The sequence below is a fragment of the Gossypium hirsutum genome, chromosome D03, assembly GCF_007990345.1.
Source record: "Gossypium hirsutum isolate 1008001.06 chromosome D03, Gossypium_hirsutum_v2.1, whole genome shotgun sequence".
Taxonomy (NCBI): domain Eukaryota; kingdom Viridiplantae; phylum Streptophyta; class Magnoliopsida; order Malvales; family Malvaceae; genus Gossypium; species Gossypium hirsutum.
The window spans coordinates 281316-300767 of NC_053439.1; the positions used below are offsets into that span (position 1 = coordinate 281316).

A 19452-nucleotide genomic window follows, 5' to 3' on the forward strand; every position below is an offset into this window, starting at 1 on the left:
GTGTGATCTAGTTGATCCAAGCCTATTGGAAAGCTTAATAAATAAATAAATGTTTGATCGAATTTCAAATTTCGAGTTAAGCATCTATGTACCGACAGTAATGGCATTGGCGTTTTCGACTTGGTCGATGGAAGCATCGGCTAGATATTATCTTTCCCTGATTGCTCTTATATACTTTGGCCTCCTCCATCGTGGTTCACCGCAAATTAATATGGACCATGACAGTAGCAGGGTGTTCATAAGGCATCATTATGGTATCTTCTTTACATCAATTTTCCTCATTGCTTGTTTGTGAACAAATCTGTTTAAGTTAAAAAGGGTAAAACTACTTTTGGGGACCTAAACTTGACAACTATTTTTAAATTGGGGTTTGAACTTTTTTTTCTCCAAGTTAGGCCCTGAATTTGACAATTGTTCCCACATTATTGCCTGAATTTTTTTTGTCCGATTTAGGTTTTAAACTTGGCAATTTCCCCATATCGAGGCTTGAACTTTTGTTTGTTCAAGTTAATCTTGATATTTCCTTAAAAACCATCAAGGTCAAGTCCCAATTTGGAAATAATTGCCAAGTTTAGATCCTAAAATGGGTACAATTGCCAAGTTTAGGGATTAACTTGGACAAAAAGAAAAGTTTCAACCCTAATATGGGGTAGTTACATTGTTCAAACTTTAATGTGGGAATAGTTATCAAGTTCAAGACCTAACTTGAGTTAAAAAAAAACATTGATATGCAGTTGTCTTGTTTGGGTTTTACTTAGCTAATCCAATCGTAATGTTTGTTGTACAAAGTGTTAAAACCTTGTTTAATGAGATGATTGCCGCCCTATTTTGTCTTGTAACAAGTTTGTATGAGTATTTAAGTTTTTGTATGAAAAATTAGATTGTATTTTTACTTTTTTTTTAATTTTAAAAATAAGTAAATTAGTTCATAAATGTTATATCAAAAAGTAAATTGATCATTTTGTTAAAAATCTATCCGTTTCTACTATTAAAAAATAATACCTGCACAAAGGAGAGAAGCTAGAAAATTTTTTAGGAGGACCAAAATGAAATTTTAATTTTTAATAGTGTATATTTTTATAATTTTTAAAAGATTAAATTAAACTTTTATAATTTTAGGGGGTCAAAATGAAATTTTAACTTTATTAATTTAAAATTTTAAAAAATTCATACCACTCTTGCCATTCGCCCCTATATTATTGGCCTCTATTGCTCCGTTAGTTTCTTAAATCTTACGAAACTGCTGCATTCCAGTTATAGAAAAGGGATTTTTAGTTTTCCATTCGCATCATCAGCAACGCCGTCCAGTTTGAGGATTTTCAAGAAAAAAGTGTTGTGTGAATGGGTAGAAGAGATTGGTCAGGTCTCCCCGACGAACTGTTGACAAAGATCGGTCAATATGTCAGCGGTCACTTCGATATGATCCGATTTCGCAGCGTATGTAGGCGATGGCGACATTCATTGCCCCTTTCTCACACAAATAATTGGCATCTCCACCTCCAAATTACCCTCCTTAAAGAACCCAAACCCGATTACCGTATTCGAATCCCTTTACCCTTCTATGAATCATACGATCCTGAATTAGAAGCTGAATCATCACCTTACCATACAGTGCCTTCATCTATTGTTAAAACTACTGTGTGTATCATCAATCAATCTTCATTGCTTAAGCTTGAAGAAACCCAACAAGAAGGTAAGTTTCGTATCATAAATCCCATTTCAGATATCCCAATTAAGGAATTCCCCAAAGTTTTAAACTTGCTGGATTACCCAATAATGGAAATAACCCGAGGGTATATTTGCAAAATTAGTCATTCAAATGTATTAAAAGCTGTTATTTTGCCAGAATATGATGACAAGGTTTGTATGGTTCTTGTTCTTTGTGACCATGGAAGGTTGCTTTTTTGGAGAAATGGGGATGAACATATGAAGGAAATAAGTAACAAGTTTCGTTATGATGATATTGCAGTTTATAAAGGACATTTTATTGCTATAGACAGATGGGGAACTGTTTCATTTGTTGATTCTTCTTCTTTAACGGTGATACAATACACTCCTCCTGTTTTAAGTGGTGGTAAAAAGAAAAATTTAGTGGTATGTTCTGAACAACTTTATGTAGCTGATAGATACTTTGATCGAGCTAGAACAAGTCAAAATCCTTATGGTAAATGGGATCCAAGTGTGGTTGATTTTAAGATTTATAAGTTGGATGAAGATTGGGGAAGATGGATTGAGATCACGAGTCTAAATGATCAGATTTTGTTCTTGGGAAAGGTATTAAATTTCTTTGTTCCAATTAAGGAACTTAGTGGATGTAATAAAGGGAACTGTATTTATTTCAAGGGTGATGAATTTATAGGATCAAAAAGTCATGGTGTTTCTGTCTTCGACTTGGCTGATCGAAGGATTGGGAGCATATTATCTTTCCCTGGTTGCTCTGATATGCTTTGTCCTCCATCATGGTTCACTGCAAATTAATATGGAACATGACATTAGATGTAACTATGATTTCAGGTCTTGTGTTCATAAGGTATCATTATGGTATCTTCTTTATATCAACTTTCCTCATTGCTTGTTTCTAAAGGTGAACAAATCTGTTTAAGTTTGTTTGCTGCAAGCAAGTAATGTTCTTGATTTGTCTTGTTTGATCATTATGTGGAAAATAAGGGCTTGACTGATGTTTGTGAAGAATTGTAATGTTCTTGATTTGTCCTGTTTGATCATTATGTGGAAAATAAGGGCTTGACTGATGTTTGTGAAGAATTGTCTTATCACACAATAACTAAAAAACCAGACATAGTAAGATTGCAATCATTTTTAAGCTTAGTTTATTGTTCCCTTGTATTGGCATAGACATTTTCAGTTGTTTCTCATGTGGATTGTTAGCTCATTTATCCTAGACATGCATTGATGGATTGTAAAGCATAGATTTTTCTGTTTATCGGATAGTTATGTTTTAAAACAGTGTGCAGGTTCAAGCTTTAATTAAGCTTTTTAAAGCATTTCAACTATTGAATTTGGTAGGGTAATTGGTGTATCATGTTCCAGGCTCTGCAAAAGTTTTTAACTTGTACTAGATTTCTGTTCAATTTTTATGCCTCTTGTACTAGGTTTAGTACCATGTGCTCCTTCTCCACCCTTTTCTTCTCTTCTCTTTTTAGGCTATGTTTTTATGTTTTTATTATGCTTTTGTTTGTTGGTGCTCTCCTGTTTCTTCTTTAGTGGACTGCATCCCGGTGAGGCCAAGGTTTGGTTTGTGCCATTGCTTGGCTAGAGACGAATATGTCGTCGTCTCTCTGATTTTGAAGGGTTGGGGATCTTTCAGATAGTTGATTCCTGCCACCCTCTAGTGCTTCGAGTTTGCAAAGCAGTAGGTTTATGTGATTTGCTAATGCCATCATATATATCTGTAAATAGAAATATTTTACTAAGAATGAGGCTCTTAAGGTTCAAAGGTTTCAATTTCTCGAGTCAACCAAACATACTAAGTAGCTATATGATTCCATATACATAGAGTTGCTACAAATGTTTCAGAACAGCATTGGCAGACTGATGAGCAAAATATTTTTGCCTAAGTTGAACATAAGGATAACCGATAATCGACAGAAAGTGAGCAGGCTTCGAGAAGGAAAGTACTTCATACCACACTTGATCGTTCTCGTCCAGCTCGATCGTAAACCGTTCTTCCCCAGCCTGATTTCCAGTAAAAAACAATGTCCAATGCCTTGTTATCAAAGGTTATCATCATTCAGGGGTAAAAGTATCCCTTTAACTAGGAGTCAGATTGTGTTTTGCTCTTTCTACTCAAACAATGAGTAAATTAATCCCTGTACATTAGCTCAAAGAGCAAATTGATCATTTCTATAAAAATTTTCATCCAATTATACTGGTAATAACTATTATGACTAATGGAATAATCCGATAGTAACACGTGACATGCCACATGTACTTCACGCTAGCATACAAAGACCAGTTTTTAAAGGTAGAAATGAATGAAACTTTTAACAAAATGACCAATTTGATCTTCGATTTATCGTATAATGACTAATTTGCCCATTTTTGAGTGAATAAGGCAAAGCATAATCCGACTCCTAGTATAGAGCCATCATGGTACTTTTACCTCAATCGGGCTATCTAATAAGCAGCAATAATCAACAATGGAAACAGAAAAAGAAAAAAAAAGAACATACTGATAATCAGCCATTGCCAACCAAAAAAAAAAGTACTAACCAATAGGTGACCTTGTAATGTGCCACTACCAAAACCAAAAGAGGCTAAGCTCTTCTTAGTTTTAGCCCTAGTGTTTTCATTCACATACACCACTTGGAGAGGCATAATGACCCATGGCAAAAATTCCTTGAGACAAACACAGAATTTAACCCCATTTTGAATTGGAGTTTTGGGATCAACAAATGCCCAATCTAATCCAAAATGCCTGCAAAAAACCAATAGCAACTTACATTACATATATATATATATGCCTGCCTCTCTCAATATATACCAAAACATAGTATACAAGAAAAAGCCACAAACTTCCAATTCTGCAATGCTGTTTTGCCCTTTTCATAGGTCTCAAAACCAGAACCGATCAAAACCCTTGCATGGTTTATTAAATAACCATCTTTGGAAAGCTCCTTGTCTTCTTTGATACAAGACACAGGCTTTGAAGTAGCTCCTTTATATTTGGTGTCATAATTTAATGCGCCTGACCTGGTGATAATTTTTAAACATGAAAATGAGCAAATTCCCATACAGAAAAATAAAGAAAATATACCCAGTTTTGAATTTAGAAAATCAACTAATAGCATGATTTTTAGTACTTGTTAATACAAGATTTCTGTTGCTCGGGTGAAGGTCGAGCCCAGCACAAGAAAACCATTTCCTGTCAAAAAAAAAAAACCATGAAACAGTGAAACACTAAACTCAATGACTGTTTCTAAAGATTTTCCAAAAATATGAAATTTTAAAGTTTACCTACTATCCAAGCAAAGGGAAATTTCAAAGCTGTCCTTTCGAAAGTAATTGGCCGACCACAGTTTACTGTTGAAGCGATATTGTACAGGGACTTAAAATGGAGCCATAGGGACGGAGAAGGAGAGGTTGAAAATGGCCGATGTGTCCATTTCCTTGTTGACCCAATTTTGTTAACAATGTAGCTGAACTGGGCCTCTAACTCAATTTACACTGGGCTTGGGAATCAAGATGAGGGAGGTAATGGTAAAAGTACAATGGAAGTCCCTTATTAAGAATTAGATTATATTTTGTCCTATTTACTCAAAAATAAGTAAATTAGTCCTATACTTAAATCATCAAAGAGTAAACTGGTCTTTATTTTATTAATTTTTCATTCATTTTTACTATTAAAAGTTGAACATGACTAACAGAATAATCAGCACGTGTACCTCATTCTGAAACCAATTTTTAAGAGTAAAATTAGATTGAAATTTTAACAGAACAATGTAGGACTAAACACAGTTAAATTAAAATCTTATTGCAATATAATTAATTTCATGTCAAAGCACATAAATATAAAACTATATATTTTAGATGATAAACTTAAATAATTAATTAACTTATTTGTGAAAATTTAAATTTTTAACTTTATTTATTTATTCTTTAGAAATTTTTTAAAATTTTCCATAATTTTTTAAAATATATAAATTTTGAAATTTTTTATAAATATTTTAAATTTTTAAAAATTATTTTAAATTTTTTTAATAACTTTTGTTAAGGGAAATATTGGAACCCACCCATTGTTTGAAAAGTCAAAAAGGGTGGGCACCGAAAGTAGAAAGTAAAATTGGTTGGCAAGTTGGGTTAAAAGTTGGCATGGGATAATTGCAATTTTGGTCCCTAATTGTATAGGGACATTGCAAGTTGATCCTTGAACCTTAACTATAAATAGGCCTAACCATTTCTTACTTTCTTCATCCCATAATTGACATTCTCTACTTAAGGCATTATTCTCTCTCTCTATTTGTAAATTTCACTTGTAATTTTTGGAGTGAAATATATTTGGTAGTGCCCGAGGACGTAGGCAAAATTTGCTGAACCTCGTTAAAATTCTGGTGTTCTTTATTATTTGTTTTGCATATTTTGTGAATGTGATTGTAGTGATTTATTGTGCTATTAAATTACGATAGAGGGATATTCTGGCTAGGAAAGACTTGGTATTTAAGTGATCTTCGTGATCTACCTCTCTTTCCTGGGAATTGAACTTAGTGTGATTTTTCAGTACAATAATTTTACTCTTTCACACGCTTCCGCGCAACAATTGGTATCAGAGCCAGGTTCGTACTTGGGGAATACGACCGTTTACGATACTATTCACGTATACGGCACTATTCACGTATACAGTACTATTCACGTATACGGTACTATTCACGTATACGGTACTGTTCACGTATACAGTAGTTGGGATTGAGGAGAAAAATGGCAGCAGCATCGTCATCAGCAAGGACTACTGTGACAAATGTAAAATTTGAAGTAGAGAAATTTGACGGTACCAATAATTTTGGTATGTGGCAATGTGAGATCCTGGATGTCTTATGTCAGCAAGAGCTAGATATAGCCCTTGAAGAAAAACCTGACAAGATGGATGACAAGGAGTGGGCCAAGATCAATAGACAGGCGTGTGGTACAATCCGCCTATGTTTGGCCAAAGAGCAGAAGTACTCTATCATGAGGGAGACATCAGCGAAGAAGTTATGGGATACACTGGAAGAAAAGTTTCTAACAAAAAGTCTTGAAAATAGGCTTTATATGAAAAAGAAACTTTATCGATTCACGTATGCACCCGGTATGTCGATGAATGACCATGTGAACTCATTCGATAAAATTTTAGCAGACTTGCTAAATTTGGATGAGAAATTTGAAGATGAAGACAAGGCATTATTGTTGTTGAATTCCCTTCCTGATGAATATGATCATCTTACCACCACATTGCTTCATGGGAAGGACACGATCACATTTGATGCAGTCTGTAGTGCGTTGTATAGATCTGAGACTCGAAAGAAAGATAAAAGAGATCACAGAGATACAACCGCAGAAGTCTTAACAGTAAGAGGTCGTTCACACAGCACCAAATCTGGTAGAAGGGGAAAGTCCAAAGGGAGACCCGCCAAAGATGAATGTGCCTTTTGCCGTGAAAAAGGGCATTGGAAAAAGAATTGTCCTAAGCTACAAAAGGGCAAGGCTATTTCTAATGCATGTGTAGCGGAGCATGATGAGGAGTCAGACTTTAGCTTGGTTGGCATGACAATGGCATGTCAAACGGATGAGTGGATTTTGGATTCAGGATGTACTTACCATATGTGTCCTAATAAGGACTGGTTTTCTAGTCTTAAAGAGCTAGAAGGTGGAATTGTTCTTATGGGCAATGATAGTGCTTGTAAGACAATGGGAGTGGGTACAGTCCAATTGAAGAATCACGACGGCTCAATCCAAGTCTTGACAGATGTTCGCTACGTACCTAGCCTGAAGAAAAATCTCATCTCATTAGGTGCCCTAGAATCTAAAGGGCTCACAATCACTTTGAGAGATGGATTACTAAAAGTAGTAGCTGGGCAACTAACGGTGATGAAAGGCACAAGAAGAAATAACTTGTATTTTTTAAATGGAAGTACAGTTATTGGATCAACATCAACAATTTCTACAAAAGATGTAGATTCAGAGGCTACCAGATTATGGCATATGCGATTGGGACATGCTGGTGAAAAAGCTTTGCAGACATTGGTGAAGCAAGGCTTATTGAAAGGTGCAAATTCTTGCAAAATGGAATTCTGTGAACATTGTGTTCTGGGCAAGCAGAAGAGGGTCAAATTTGGTCCAGCAATTCACAATACGAAAGGAATTCTGGACTACGTTCACAGTGATGTGTGGGGACCTACCAAAGTAGCTTCTTTGGGAGGTATGCACTATTTTGTTACTTTTGTTAATGATTATTCAAGAAAAGTATGGGTGTATCTAATGAAAAGAAAAAGTGAAGTTTTGGATACATTTTTGAAATAGAAGAAGATGGTGGAGACTCAGACTGGTCGAAAGGTCAAACGACTTCGATCAGATAATGGTACTGAGTACAAAAACGATCCATTTCTACAAGTATGCCAAGATGAGGGCATTGTGCGACACTTCACTGTTCGGGATACACCACAGCAAAATGGGGTGGCAGAACGAATGAATCGAACTATACTGGAGAAAGTTCGATGTATGTTGTCCAATGCTGGATTGGGCAAAGAATTTTGGGCTGAGGCAGTTACATATGCATGCCATCTAATTAACCGTTTGTCATCAGCTGCAATAAATGGAAAAACTCCTATGGAGATGTGGACTGGTAAATCTGCTACTGATTATGATTCTTTGCATGTATTTGGTTCCACTGCATATTATCATGTAAAAGAATCTAAGTTAGACCCAAGAGCAAAGAAAGCATTATTCTTGGGTATAACTGATGGAGTAAAAGGATATCGTCTCTGGTGTCCTGATACAAGGAAGATTGTTTTCAGTAGAGATGTGACTTTTGATGAATCAACCATGTTGAAGTACAAGGATTCACAAAAGGATGACAAAACCGGTAGTACTTCGCAGCAGGTGGAGCTTGAAAAGGTTAACGATGATCCAGCTAATATTGAAGGGACAAATGATGAAGAGGTTCCTACCCAAGAATCTCTACAGCAACAAGATTCAATTGCATATAGAAGGCCAAGAAGAGAGATTCGTAAGCCTGCTCGCTTTGATGATATAGTGGCCTAAGCACTTCCAATTACAGATGATGATGTTCCTTCTACTTACACAGAAGTAATAAGTAACCCTGATGGTGTAAAGTGGAAGCAAGCAATGAATGAACAAATGCAGTCTCTTCATAAAAATAAGACCTGGGAGTTGGTGACACTACCCAAGGGAAAGAAGGCAATTGGATGCAAATGGGTATATGTAAAGAAGGAAGGATTTCCTGATAAAAATAAAATTCGATACAAGGCTAGATTAGTAGCAAAGGGTTACGCTCAGAAAGAAGGAATAGACTACAATGAAGTGTTTTCTCCAGTTGTGAAGCATTCGTCTATTCGGATTTTGCTAGCCTTGGTTGTGCAATATGATCTTGAACTAGTTCAGCTTGATGTGAAGACCGCGTTTTTACACGGTGATTTGGAAGAGGAAATCTATATGACTCAGCCAGATGGATTCAAGGTTGCTGGAAAAGAAAATTGGGTTTGCAAACTGACAAAGTCGCTTTATGGATTGAAGTAATCTCCGAGGCAGTGGTACAAGCGATTTGATCAGTTCATGAAAGGGCAAAGGTACACAAGAAGTAAATTTGATCATTGCGTGTATTTTCAGAAGCTACAAGAAGGAACTTTCATATACTTGCTCTTATATGTTGATGATATGCTAATAGCATCTAAGAGCAAAGTTGAGATTGAAAGATTGAAGACTCAACTCAATCTCGAGTTTGAGATGAAAGATCTAGGAGAAGCTAAAAAGATTCTCGGCATGGAAATATGGAGAGATAGAGCTCATGATAGAGTTAGCTTGTCTCAGAAGCAGTATTTGAAAAAGGTACTACAGCAGTTTGGCATGAACGAGCAGACAAAACCTGTAAGTACCCCGTTGGCTTCTCATTTCAAGCTTTCTGCACAACTATCTCCTTCGACGAATACGGAACGAGAATACATGTTGCAAGTTCCGTATTCTAATGCAGTAGGTAGCTTGATGTATGCAATGGTGTGTACAAGACCTGACATTTCACAGGCAGTTAGTATAGTGAGCAGGTATATGCATAATCTTGGAAAAGGACATTGGCAAGCTGTGAAATGGATTCTACGGTATATTCAGAAGACCGTGGATGTTGGATTACTGTTCAAGCAGGATAATACACTTGGTAAAGGTGTTATTGGGTGCGTTGATTCTGACTATGCCGGTGATTTGGACAAGCGAAGATCAACCACTGGTTATGTGTTTACACTTGCTGGAGGACCAATAAGTTAGAAGTCTACACTACAGTCTACAGTTGCATTGTCAACCACAGAAGCCGAGTACATAGCTGTAACAGAGGCTGTAAAGGAGGCTATTTGGTTACAAGGTATGGCTAAAACCTTGGGGTTGGTTCAGGAGCATATTAACGTGTATTGTGATAGTCAAAGTGCTATTCATTTAGCAAAGAATCAAGTCTATCATGCACGTACAAAACATATCGACGTACGATTCCATTTTGTGCGGGAAATTATTGAAGAGGGGAAAATTTGTCTTCAGAAGATCAAGACTGCAGATAATCCCGCAGATATGATGACCAAGGTGGTAACATCAACCAAGTTCGAACATTGTTTGAACTTGATTAATATCCTGCAAGTTTAACAGTTGAAGAAGCACTATCAAGTATTGTTGTCAAAGGCAGAAAGAATTGTGTGAAGATAAGATTATCCTAATCAAATCTTCAAGGTGGAGATTATTGGAACCCACCCATTGTTTGAAAAGTCAAAAAGGGTGGGCACCGAAAGTAGAAAGTAAAATTGGTTGGCAAGTTGGGTTAAAAGTTGGCATGGGATAATTGCAATTTTGGTCCCTAATTGTATAGGGACATTGCAAGTTGATCCTTGAACCTCAACTATAAATAGGTCTAACCATTTCTTACTTTCTTCATCCCATAATTGCCATTCTCTACTTAAGGCATTATTCTCTCTCTCTATTTGTAAATTTCACTTGTAATTTTTGGAGTGAAATATATTTGGTAGTGCCCGAGGACGTAGGCAAAATTTGCTGAACCTCGTTAAAATTCTGGTGTTCTTTATTATTTGTTTTGCATATTTTGTGAATGTGATTGTAGTGATTTATTGTGCTATTAAATTACGATAGAGGGATATTCTGGCTAGGAAAGACTTGGTATTTAAGTGATCTTCGTGATCTACCTCTCTTTCCTGGGAATTGAACTTAGTGTGATTTTTCAGTACAATAATTTTACTCTTTCACACGCTTCCGTGCAACAGGAAAGATTAATGTACTCATTTTTTAAATTAACATAGACCAAATAGATATATATACTAATCTATTATTCAAAATAGACTCAAATTCGACTTATTAAAATTAACTCATTTTTCGAATTTTTGAATTGAATTTTACTCAACTCTATTTGTATCTCTTACAAAAAAAGTATACGATATGATATGTTTTACTATTTACATATCTCTCTGTTGGCAATGGCATCAATGGAAGGTTGGTAACAATCTCATGTTTGAAGGTTCGTCTTCGAGCTTCGATGGTGAGATCTTCTCAATAGCAAATGCCATTAAATTGAACCGCGATGCTTCCTTCAACCCTATCTTTGGTATCGGCGTTGTTTAGCCAGAATCATATCGAAATTCTTATGTTTGATGTAATAATCTAATAATAATGAACTAAAGTTGCAAAAAAAGGAGCTTATCATATCATATGCCTGCTAATTTATAATTAATTACAATTTGTCTCTATGAGATGCATCTCATGGAGTAGATAGAAGCAGAAGGTGAATCAACCGCGACTGCCGGTGCGGCGTACACCCTAGGGTGAGGATCATCACTATCCCAACCGTACTCCATCATCATCGGACGGTACTCCATATCTTCATCGTGATCATACACGAAATCAGGGACCTCAATCTCGTTTCTCCTTATGTGCTCCCACAGGTAATCCACCCTGCTAAGGTATCTCAATTTCCCGTACAACCTAACCATTATAGCATTCCATGGTTAAAAAATCGTATCCGTAATACTTAACAATTGGATTAAAGACTAAATCCTAAATTTCAACATAGTTAGAAGGACTAAATCCAGAATTTGACCATTGGATTATTATGTTAATATTACCCGTCACCAAAGAAAAGGCGGCCGAAAGTGGCAAGGAAGAGCCGAGACTGGAGGCCAGGGTGCAGAAAATAAACGGATTGGAGATTATCTTTGACGGTGACCGGAATAGCATCATAGATTGATCGGAGGGCTGAGATTCCCGGAAAGTTGTCGGTCCTTTGAACTCCGGTATGCATGTACAACACCGAAAACGGCTTCTTTGAAAGCCTTGGAAATATATACTCATCTAAATACTCTTTCAAAACATCAACGCTCAAAAACCGAGCTGATAAAAAAAAGAGTAATCAGAATCAGAAACCTAATTGAAATCGAATTACAATAAAAGATGATAAAAACATTACCGGGGAAGGACTTTCCGGTAATGCGAAGAATCTTGTGGCCGCGTTTATCTTTGCCTTGGATCTTGAAAATGTCGAGTTTGTGAAGGAGATGGGACTCTGAAATTTGAGATGCCATTGTTATTCTGTGTAAGCAGTAAATTTGAATTATTAAAGGATAAAGATTGAAATTATATTTATAGAGGAAACTTTGGATGGGTTTCAAGGGATAAAGTCAATTGTCATTTTATGTTTGAATAATAAGGGGAATATTCTAAAGCATCTTCCATTGTGGAGCCAAGGTCGTGAGCTTGACTGGGTCCCTTCTTTTGAAGACTTTTTCGGCTTAAATTATGTTTTAGTCCTTCTAGTATGCTAAAGTTTTTTATTTATTTTTGTATTTTAGTTTCACATAATTTAATCCCTCAAGTGTTTTTTAATTCCATTAATTAATGAAATGATTAATGTATCTATACAAAAAGTTCATATGTGCATAATGAGTTCAAAGGGATTTTTTTCAACAGGTTTAATTGTGAACTACATCCCACTACTTTATAAAATTGAAATTTAATCTCTTTATTTTAATTTTTTATGAAAACTAAGAAATTAATTTAATTATAAATGAGCCGTTAATTTTTGTTAATTTATTGTATATAAATTGTTAAACTATTAAAATTTACTAATTCCTTGTGTATAAATTGCTTAATTTTTAATGTTCCAGTCAGTGATTTAACGACAAAGTTTAATAATATTACACAATTAGACCAAATTTTCAATTTTTATAAAAATACGAATCAAATTCTAACATTTTAAAATGAAATGATTATCTTCTCAATTTTCTTTCATAAAAGATGAAATTCATAATTAAACTTTTTAAGAAACAATCCACATCAAACTAAGTAATTTCATTATAATAGTAAAAGATCAAAATATGGATTAAATCTCGAATTTAAACATAATAGAAGGACTAAAACCACAATTTGACATTTTTCCTTCCTTAATTTATCATGAAAAAGGTTGAGAAACTTGATTTTAAATTTAAAGTAGAAGATTAAGGATTGAAACAAAATCAAACATCAATGTAATATATTGGCTATTTTACCAATTTAACCCAAAAAAATTGATATTTACAAAAGTAACTCTAATTCAAAAACATTCACCAAAATAACCTAAAATGAATAGTAAAATTGGGTTATCGAAAATTGGCCGGCACCACTTTTTTTATTAAAAATAATTTTTGGGGTTTTAGACATTAAATGGCCGGCAACATGTATTTTTAAAAAAAAAAATTGGGTGCTGGCACACTGATGGCCGGCACCCCTTTATTTGATTAAAAAAATATTTTTTGGGGGGAAAGTGGTGCCCCCAACAAAAGGCCAAAATCACCCAACAAAAAATTAGGAATATTGCAACATAACCTCTCCTTGTTTTCCCATCTTTTTATTTCCCAAGTTTAATTACATATTTTATACTTTAAAACAATATTGAACTACTTATCATGATTTTTAATTATTATTACATCACTCACATTTTTATTAAATTTAAAAATTAATTTGAAATATATTGAACTACATATTTTATAAAATTTAAAATTTTCATGATTGAATTTTCTCATCATATTTGAATTTTCAAGATTTTTTTTAATTTTTGTTTTTAAGATTAAACTATACTTTAATGGTTTTCATCTTTTATAATAATTCAAATAAAAATTGTTAAATTATTGTTTTTTATTTTAAAAAATAATGAGTAATATTTTTTATAAATATGTAGTTCAATATATTTTAAATTAGTTTTTAAATTTAATAACAATGTGAGTGATGCAATAATAATTAAAAAACATGATAAGTAATTCAATATTGTTTTAAAATATAAAATATGTAATTAAACTTGAGAAATAAAAAAGATGGAAAACAATGAGGGGTTATGTTGCAATATTCCCAATTTTTTTTGTTGGGTGATTTTGACTTTTTGTTCGTGGGCAACTCTTTCCCAAAAAAATATTTTTTTAATCAGATAAAAAGGTGCCGACTATCTAGTGTCTAAAACCTCAAAAATTATATTTTTAATAAAAAAATGGTGCTAGCCATCTATTTTCCATAACCCAATTTTAATGTTTATTTCAGGTCATTTTGGTGAATGTTTTTGAATCAAGGTTATTTTTGTAAATATCAAATTTTTTGGGTTAGATTAGTAAAATAGCCTAATATATTGCTGCAAATAATAATAATAATTTATTCATCACTCACCAAAACAAAACTCCATTCTAGTTGATCTAATACTACATTGTAACATGCAATAGTACATTTAAAAGAGTTGGTCGTCTTGTCTTTGTCAAATAAAAAAGCCAGTTTCATTGATCTTTTACTAGGATTTTTTTTCTTATCCTTTCTAAAACCACCTAGGTCCCATAACCAAATTGAAGAAAATGGATTAAACAACATTCAAAACATCTCATATCAAACTGTTGGGACCTTGTGGGGGACCATGTGGTCCATGTCCTAGAAATTAGTTCACAATAACACCAAGAAGAAAATTTGGCATTTTAGCCATTCATGGCAAGCAAATAAGTAACATTTTAATAATCATAATTAAGGTAACAGCTCCTCTCAAAGTACACCAAAGGTTTCATACATGGATTATATAAGAGGGGATTGAAATATCTACCATTTTCATACCTTTGTGCTTCCTACATTTGTTATATAGATCGAATCCTACATGCGCGTGACCGAGAGAAACAGACTTTCCAACTTTTGAAATCTAAGCCAGGGCAAGCAAATCTTCTGTAAGCTGTACAAATGCCAGTGTAGATTATAGTCTACTTATTCATTGAATTGGAACCCGGATACCTCGGCAAGTTTTTCCAATTCCATCTCTCCACTCAAAACCTGGAAAATGGTATAGTCATAGATGGTTATATGAGAATATAGACTATTCTGATACGACATTTAAGCAAAAGATACCTGTATTATGAACATATATGGTCTAAAGATGAGGAGAATTACGAAAGGGAAAGGCTTCCTCACCTGACCATTAATAACCCAAGTTGGGAATCCTTCTAAATTTGCATCTGCACATGCCTTGATCATTTTTGTTCCCGTCTTATATCCATCAGGAAAGCATTCAATGTAGTCCAACAACTTTGCTGCCTCACGTCCAAACATCTGTTTGCATTGGTAAGAGAAATCAATACCGATGAACGTCATACTTACAAAAGAATCAAAGGCACAAGTATTCCCATAAAATAAGTAAAGGGAAACAGATGATCAGTGCAAAAAGTAGGTGATTATATATATATATTTAGCACGGCTATTCTTAGAGAAAGAAAGCATTAGACTCATCTTCCTAATCAAATCTAATATGAGAAGCCAAGTATCATGGCGAAACCAATATTAGGCGGTACCTAGCAATTCTTATAAGTTCTAGATGCTCGAAAGAGTAATGTTATTCCTATGGGGATTGCTGAACATATCCAGCTCTTGACTGACATACCAAATAATTTGGTGTTAGTATGAAAATGGACAAGGATTCCAAAGATACTCATTGACTTCACATTACTTAATTCATTTAAAGAGACCACTTTCTTTTTGGAAGTCAAAACACAACATCACTGAAACCGAGCATTTGTTACAACTGCAACACCTATGGTCCCTTTTCTCTTTTGACCAAATCCTTAGTGAATTCTTAGAAATTAGAAATGACAATAATAATCAATGAGTGTATCTTAAAGTGCATTGTTAGAACTTTTATTTTGGAAGTCACAACACAACAACATCACTGAAACCTGGCATTTGTTACAAATGCAAATCCACTGGTCCCTTTTTTGGCCAATCCTTAGTGAATTCTTAGAGCTTTGACGAGAAAATAATAATCGGTGAACGTATCTCAAAGTGCATTATTTCTTGACAATTAGCAAAACCCTGTATTAATCAGAGAATTCGAAGGGTACCTTACAGTTAAGTTAGAACTGCTAAGAGAGAACTAAAAGCAAAAAAGGCACCTCTTTTGTTCTAGACAGTGAGAACACCAAAAAGCCCCATACATCTTAGCTCCTATAGAATGTAGATGCCTTGCAAGAGAAAGCGCAAAAGGACTTGATTCCTTTGTTATCTCAGTTGTAAAATATGGAAGATCAATATTAGCTTGGCTGTGAAGGCAAAGATAAAATGGAGAAATAAGTATAGCAGCCATATCTATAGAGAGAGAATTGAAGATAAAAGACAGCTGAAAAAAAGATATTCATCCAAATAACAAAAGAGATGCTATAAGCAATGTACATCCACTCACCTTGAAGGAGCAGATGGTAAATTGCTGTATGATGTACTTAATGTGGCAAATACCAAGCTTGCTATGCATACTTGTAAACCCACCACTTTCTGTACCTCCTGTAACCCAACATCCTACAATAGAATGGAAAATCCAAGTATACCGGGTCATAAGCATAAATCCGGAAAAAGCTATATCATCTAACAAATTGATACTGACTTTAGGCTAATGAAAATAAACTAAACGATAATAAAGCCGACACTAGACAGTAGGAGCAAGAAGTTCAGCAAATTTTGTACTCAGTATGTACAAAAAGTATGCACTGGCAGTAGCCATGGAGGTAGTGCCAAGCAATAGCAAGTGACCCGTCGTTTCGTTGATCCCAAAGGTAAGTTCTTCGCGCTCAACTGCAAGCTGAGTGTCGTAACAAATCCATAAGAATCAGTCCAAGTAATGGAGAGAAACACTGATAAATGCATAACAAAAAATTATTATTACGATATTATCCACTTTCAAACATGCTACCTCAGAAAACATTTTTGGGGTTTCCACAATCAAATTGAAATTTATGCCTAGGCTAAGATTATGAAATTAAAGCATGTAGTAACACAATTGAAAATTACGAATACAGGTTCGTTTCCACATTCAAGCCAACAACTTTATATATAGATAAATAAATAAATCTTCAAAAAAAAGAAGAAATTAAATACCAAAAATGAAGGCGTAATCACTGTTGAGGACATCACCACAACTACCACCACCAAGAGGGCAAAAGGCATCGGAACCGGAGAGCTTGAGGTAAGTCAAGTAAGCAGTTTCATAATCCCAACGGCACCAATCCCAGCATGCCAATTATACGTGGAATTGCTCGAAGCCAATGAACTAGAAAAGAAGAAGAAGATGGAACTGACATCGTTTCAGCTTCTGACTCAGTATCTTGACTCGGCCCTGAAGATGAACACTTAATAGGAAGCACAAGCAATCTCCGAACCGGCGCTTGCTTCTTCAAAAACACCAAAAAAAAAACCCGAATTAGTAATGATTAGAATCAAACAAGGAAAGAGAGAAAGAGAGCAATGGGGGAAAGAAATGTACTTTTAAATGAACGGAGATGAAATGAAGGCAGGAGAAGAGATAGGGAGAGAGCAGCGATACAAGAATTGACTTTGAGAAGCTGATAACCAATGAAACTGGCCATTTCTTTAATACCAGATTGTACAAAGAAGTAACAAGCTCAATTCAAGAGTCCATTTCTTAAAAGAATAAAAAATCTGAGTCAAGTTCGGAGATATCAGCCACACTCGGGTAAGTCGTGATGCTATCGCTAGTTGTCGAAAGCTCAAAAGGTTGAAGAGAAATGGGGACAATTTACCTTCAAAAAGCCATATTGGTTCATTGGGCTCACTATTATGAGCTGAGTGAATGAATTACCCAAAAAAAGTATACCCTGGCCGTAATAAATGACAACGTCAAGCTAGATTGGGGCTTAGCCACTTCATCCACATAGAGTCTACAACATTTATTAATTCGAATGGATTTTGAATTAGCTAAATTTGAATTTTACAATTGTTTACTTATTTGGTTTAAGATTATTTATATTTGAATTGTTTAGATTTAGATATTTGGAATTGAAGCTCAAATTAGATCATTACAGTTAAGAACTTTTTTATATTATGGTCGTTATTTCGATCTCGAGCCAATTTGAGTTTAATCAAATTAACTTTAATCAAGTCTGGGGTCTGATTGATTGAATCTGAAAGATTCGAGTCCTTGTGTCATAAAATTCCATACATTAAAGCATTGACTTCCACCTTTCTTCTTAGCTTGTTTTGGTCCTCTGCAATTATTTATCTCTCTCAAGTAATTACCTAATTTCTTCTTCAGCTAATTTATTCTAAAGTAACCCTCTTTCAAGCAAACCGGGACATCACCCGGTGTCGCAAAGTAGTAGCTGCTTTATTTCTAGTCTAAGGTTGCTACTGTTCGTAGGCACTGTATAATGTCGGTGACAGAGCATGATTGAATGGAGCTTTGGCATTAGAGTTGCACTTAGCTATGTTTAATTCTAAAAAATTTGTTTATCCTTTCAGGACTGACAAAGAACTATTATTATCTGCTCTGCAAATGAACTGAACCTTTTCTTATAAAACACCCCCCTCCTTCCCTTTTTCCATGGTCCCTTGAAGTTTGAGAATTGCCTGTCGATGCAAAGTTGGCTACTTGGGAAAGGTCTCTAATGCCAGCCACCGATCTTTTAGCTATTGTAAGCACAAATTTATCATCCTTCAACCAATCATCGGATGATTGTTATCATCATAATATCCATTAATCAGTGCATTGAGCTAGCTAAACATATAAATTCCGTCTTGGTCCTTAAAACTCGATCTAGTCAATCTAAATTTGATCCAATCTAATATGATCATAAAAAGTAAACTAATTAAACCCGTCAACTCAAGCCCAAATTGGCCCAAATGCAACTAAACCGAACATGAAATGGCTAAACAAGTCACCCGAAGTGACTTGAACTTGAAGTAATTGGAACTTAAATGACCCAAAACTACAATGATGAAATCCTAAAAAAGAATCATCAACCCAAAATACCTGAACCTAAAACAATCCAACATGAATTACTCAAATTAATCCAACACAAAATTATCCAAAACCCCTGAAGCTAGCTAAAGCCTAAAGGTTGGTTGGGATTGTGCTAGCCGGTGGTAGAATGCTTCAAACCTGCAACAGTGGTGGGGATGGATAAATAATATATCCATCGTGCCACGTTCTCAGTCTGACAAGCATTATTGACAAGAAAGATTAAAACTATACTATACTCTCACAAATATGGTGCGCACGGCACAACTCCTTCCTTTAAAGCGATCCCTTCTTGGTCCTGCGAAGGTGAAGACATCATATCAGATCGGAAAACATAGAAAAAAAAAACCAACAGACATTGGAAAGATGGGCACTGCTAGAAACTGGTTCAACACAGTTAGAAAGAAGTTCATCAAATCATCCCACCAAGAGATATCGTCATTCCTCAT

The 19452-nt window shown here is 34.9% G+C and overlaps 3 protein-coding genes and 1 pseudogene across 3 annotated transcripts; 1 reads left to right on the top strand and 3 right to left on the bottom strand.

Moving 5' to 3' along the window:
• Window positions 1-1210: 1210 nt before the first annotated feature.
• Window positions 1211-2760, top strand: LOC107937847 (F-box protein SKIP23). Its single transcript, XM_016870837.2, has 2 exons — window positions 1211-1693; window positions 1847-2760. Exons 1-2 carry the CDS (start codon window positions 1342-1344, stop codon window positions 2476-2478), a joined length of 984 nt encoding a protein of 327 aa, XP_016726326.1. The 5' UTR covers window positions 1211-1341; the 3' UTR covers window positions 2479-2760.
• A 644-nt stretch (window positions 2761-3404) lies between these two features.
• Window positions 3405-5147, bottom strand: LOC107937848 (UPF0548 protein At2g17695). Its single transcript, XM_016870838.2, has 5 exons — window positions 4975-5147; window positions 4821-4882; window positions 4534-4710; window positions 4231-4435; window positions 3405-3693 (listed from the first exon to the last, which is right to left on the bottom strand). The coding sequence occupies exons 2-5, from the start codon at window positions 4877-4879 to the stop codon at window positions 3520-3522; spliced, it is 615 nt and encodes a 204-aa protein (XP_016726327.1). The 5' UTR covers window positions 4880-4882; window positions 4975-5147; the 3' UTR covers window positions 3405-3519.
• A 5920-nt stretch (window positions 5148-11067) lies between these two features.
• Window positions 11068-12364, bottom strand: LOC107937793 (protein GDAP2 homolog). Its single transcript, XM_016870770.2, has 3 exons — window positions 12176-12364; window positions 11835-12099; window positions 11068-11694 (listed from the first exon to the last, which is right to left on the bottom strand). Exons 1-3 carry the CDS (start codon window positions 12288-12290, stop codon window positions 11457-11459), a joined length of 618 nt encoding a protein of 205 aa, XP_016726259.1. The 5' UTR covers window positions 12291-12364; the 3' UTR covers window positions 11068-11456.
• A 2351-nt stretch (window positions 12365-14715) lies between these two features.
• Window positions 14716-19452, bottom strand: LOC121215249 (thiol-disulfide oxidoreductase LTO1-like; annotated as a pseudogene).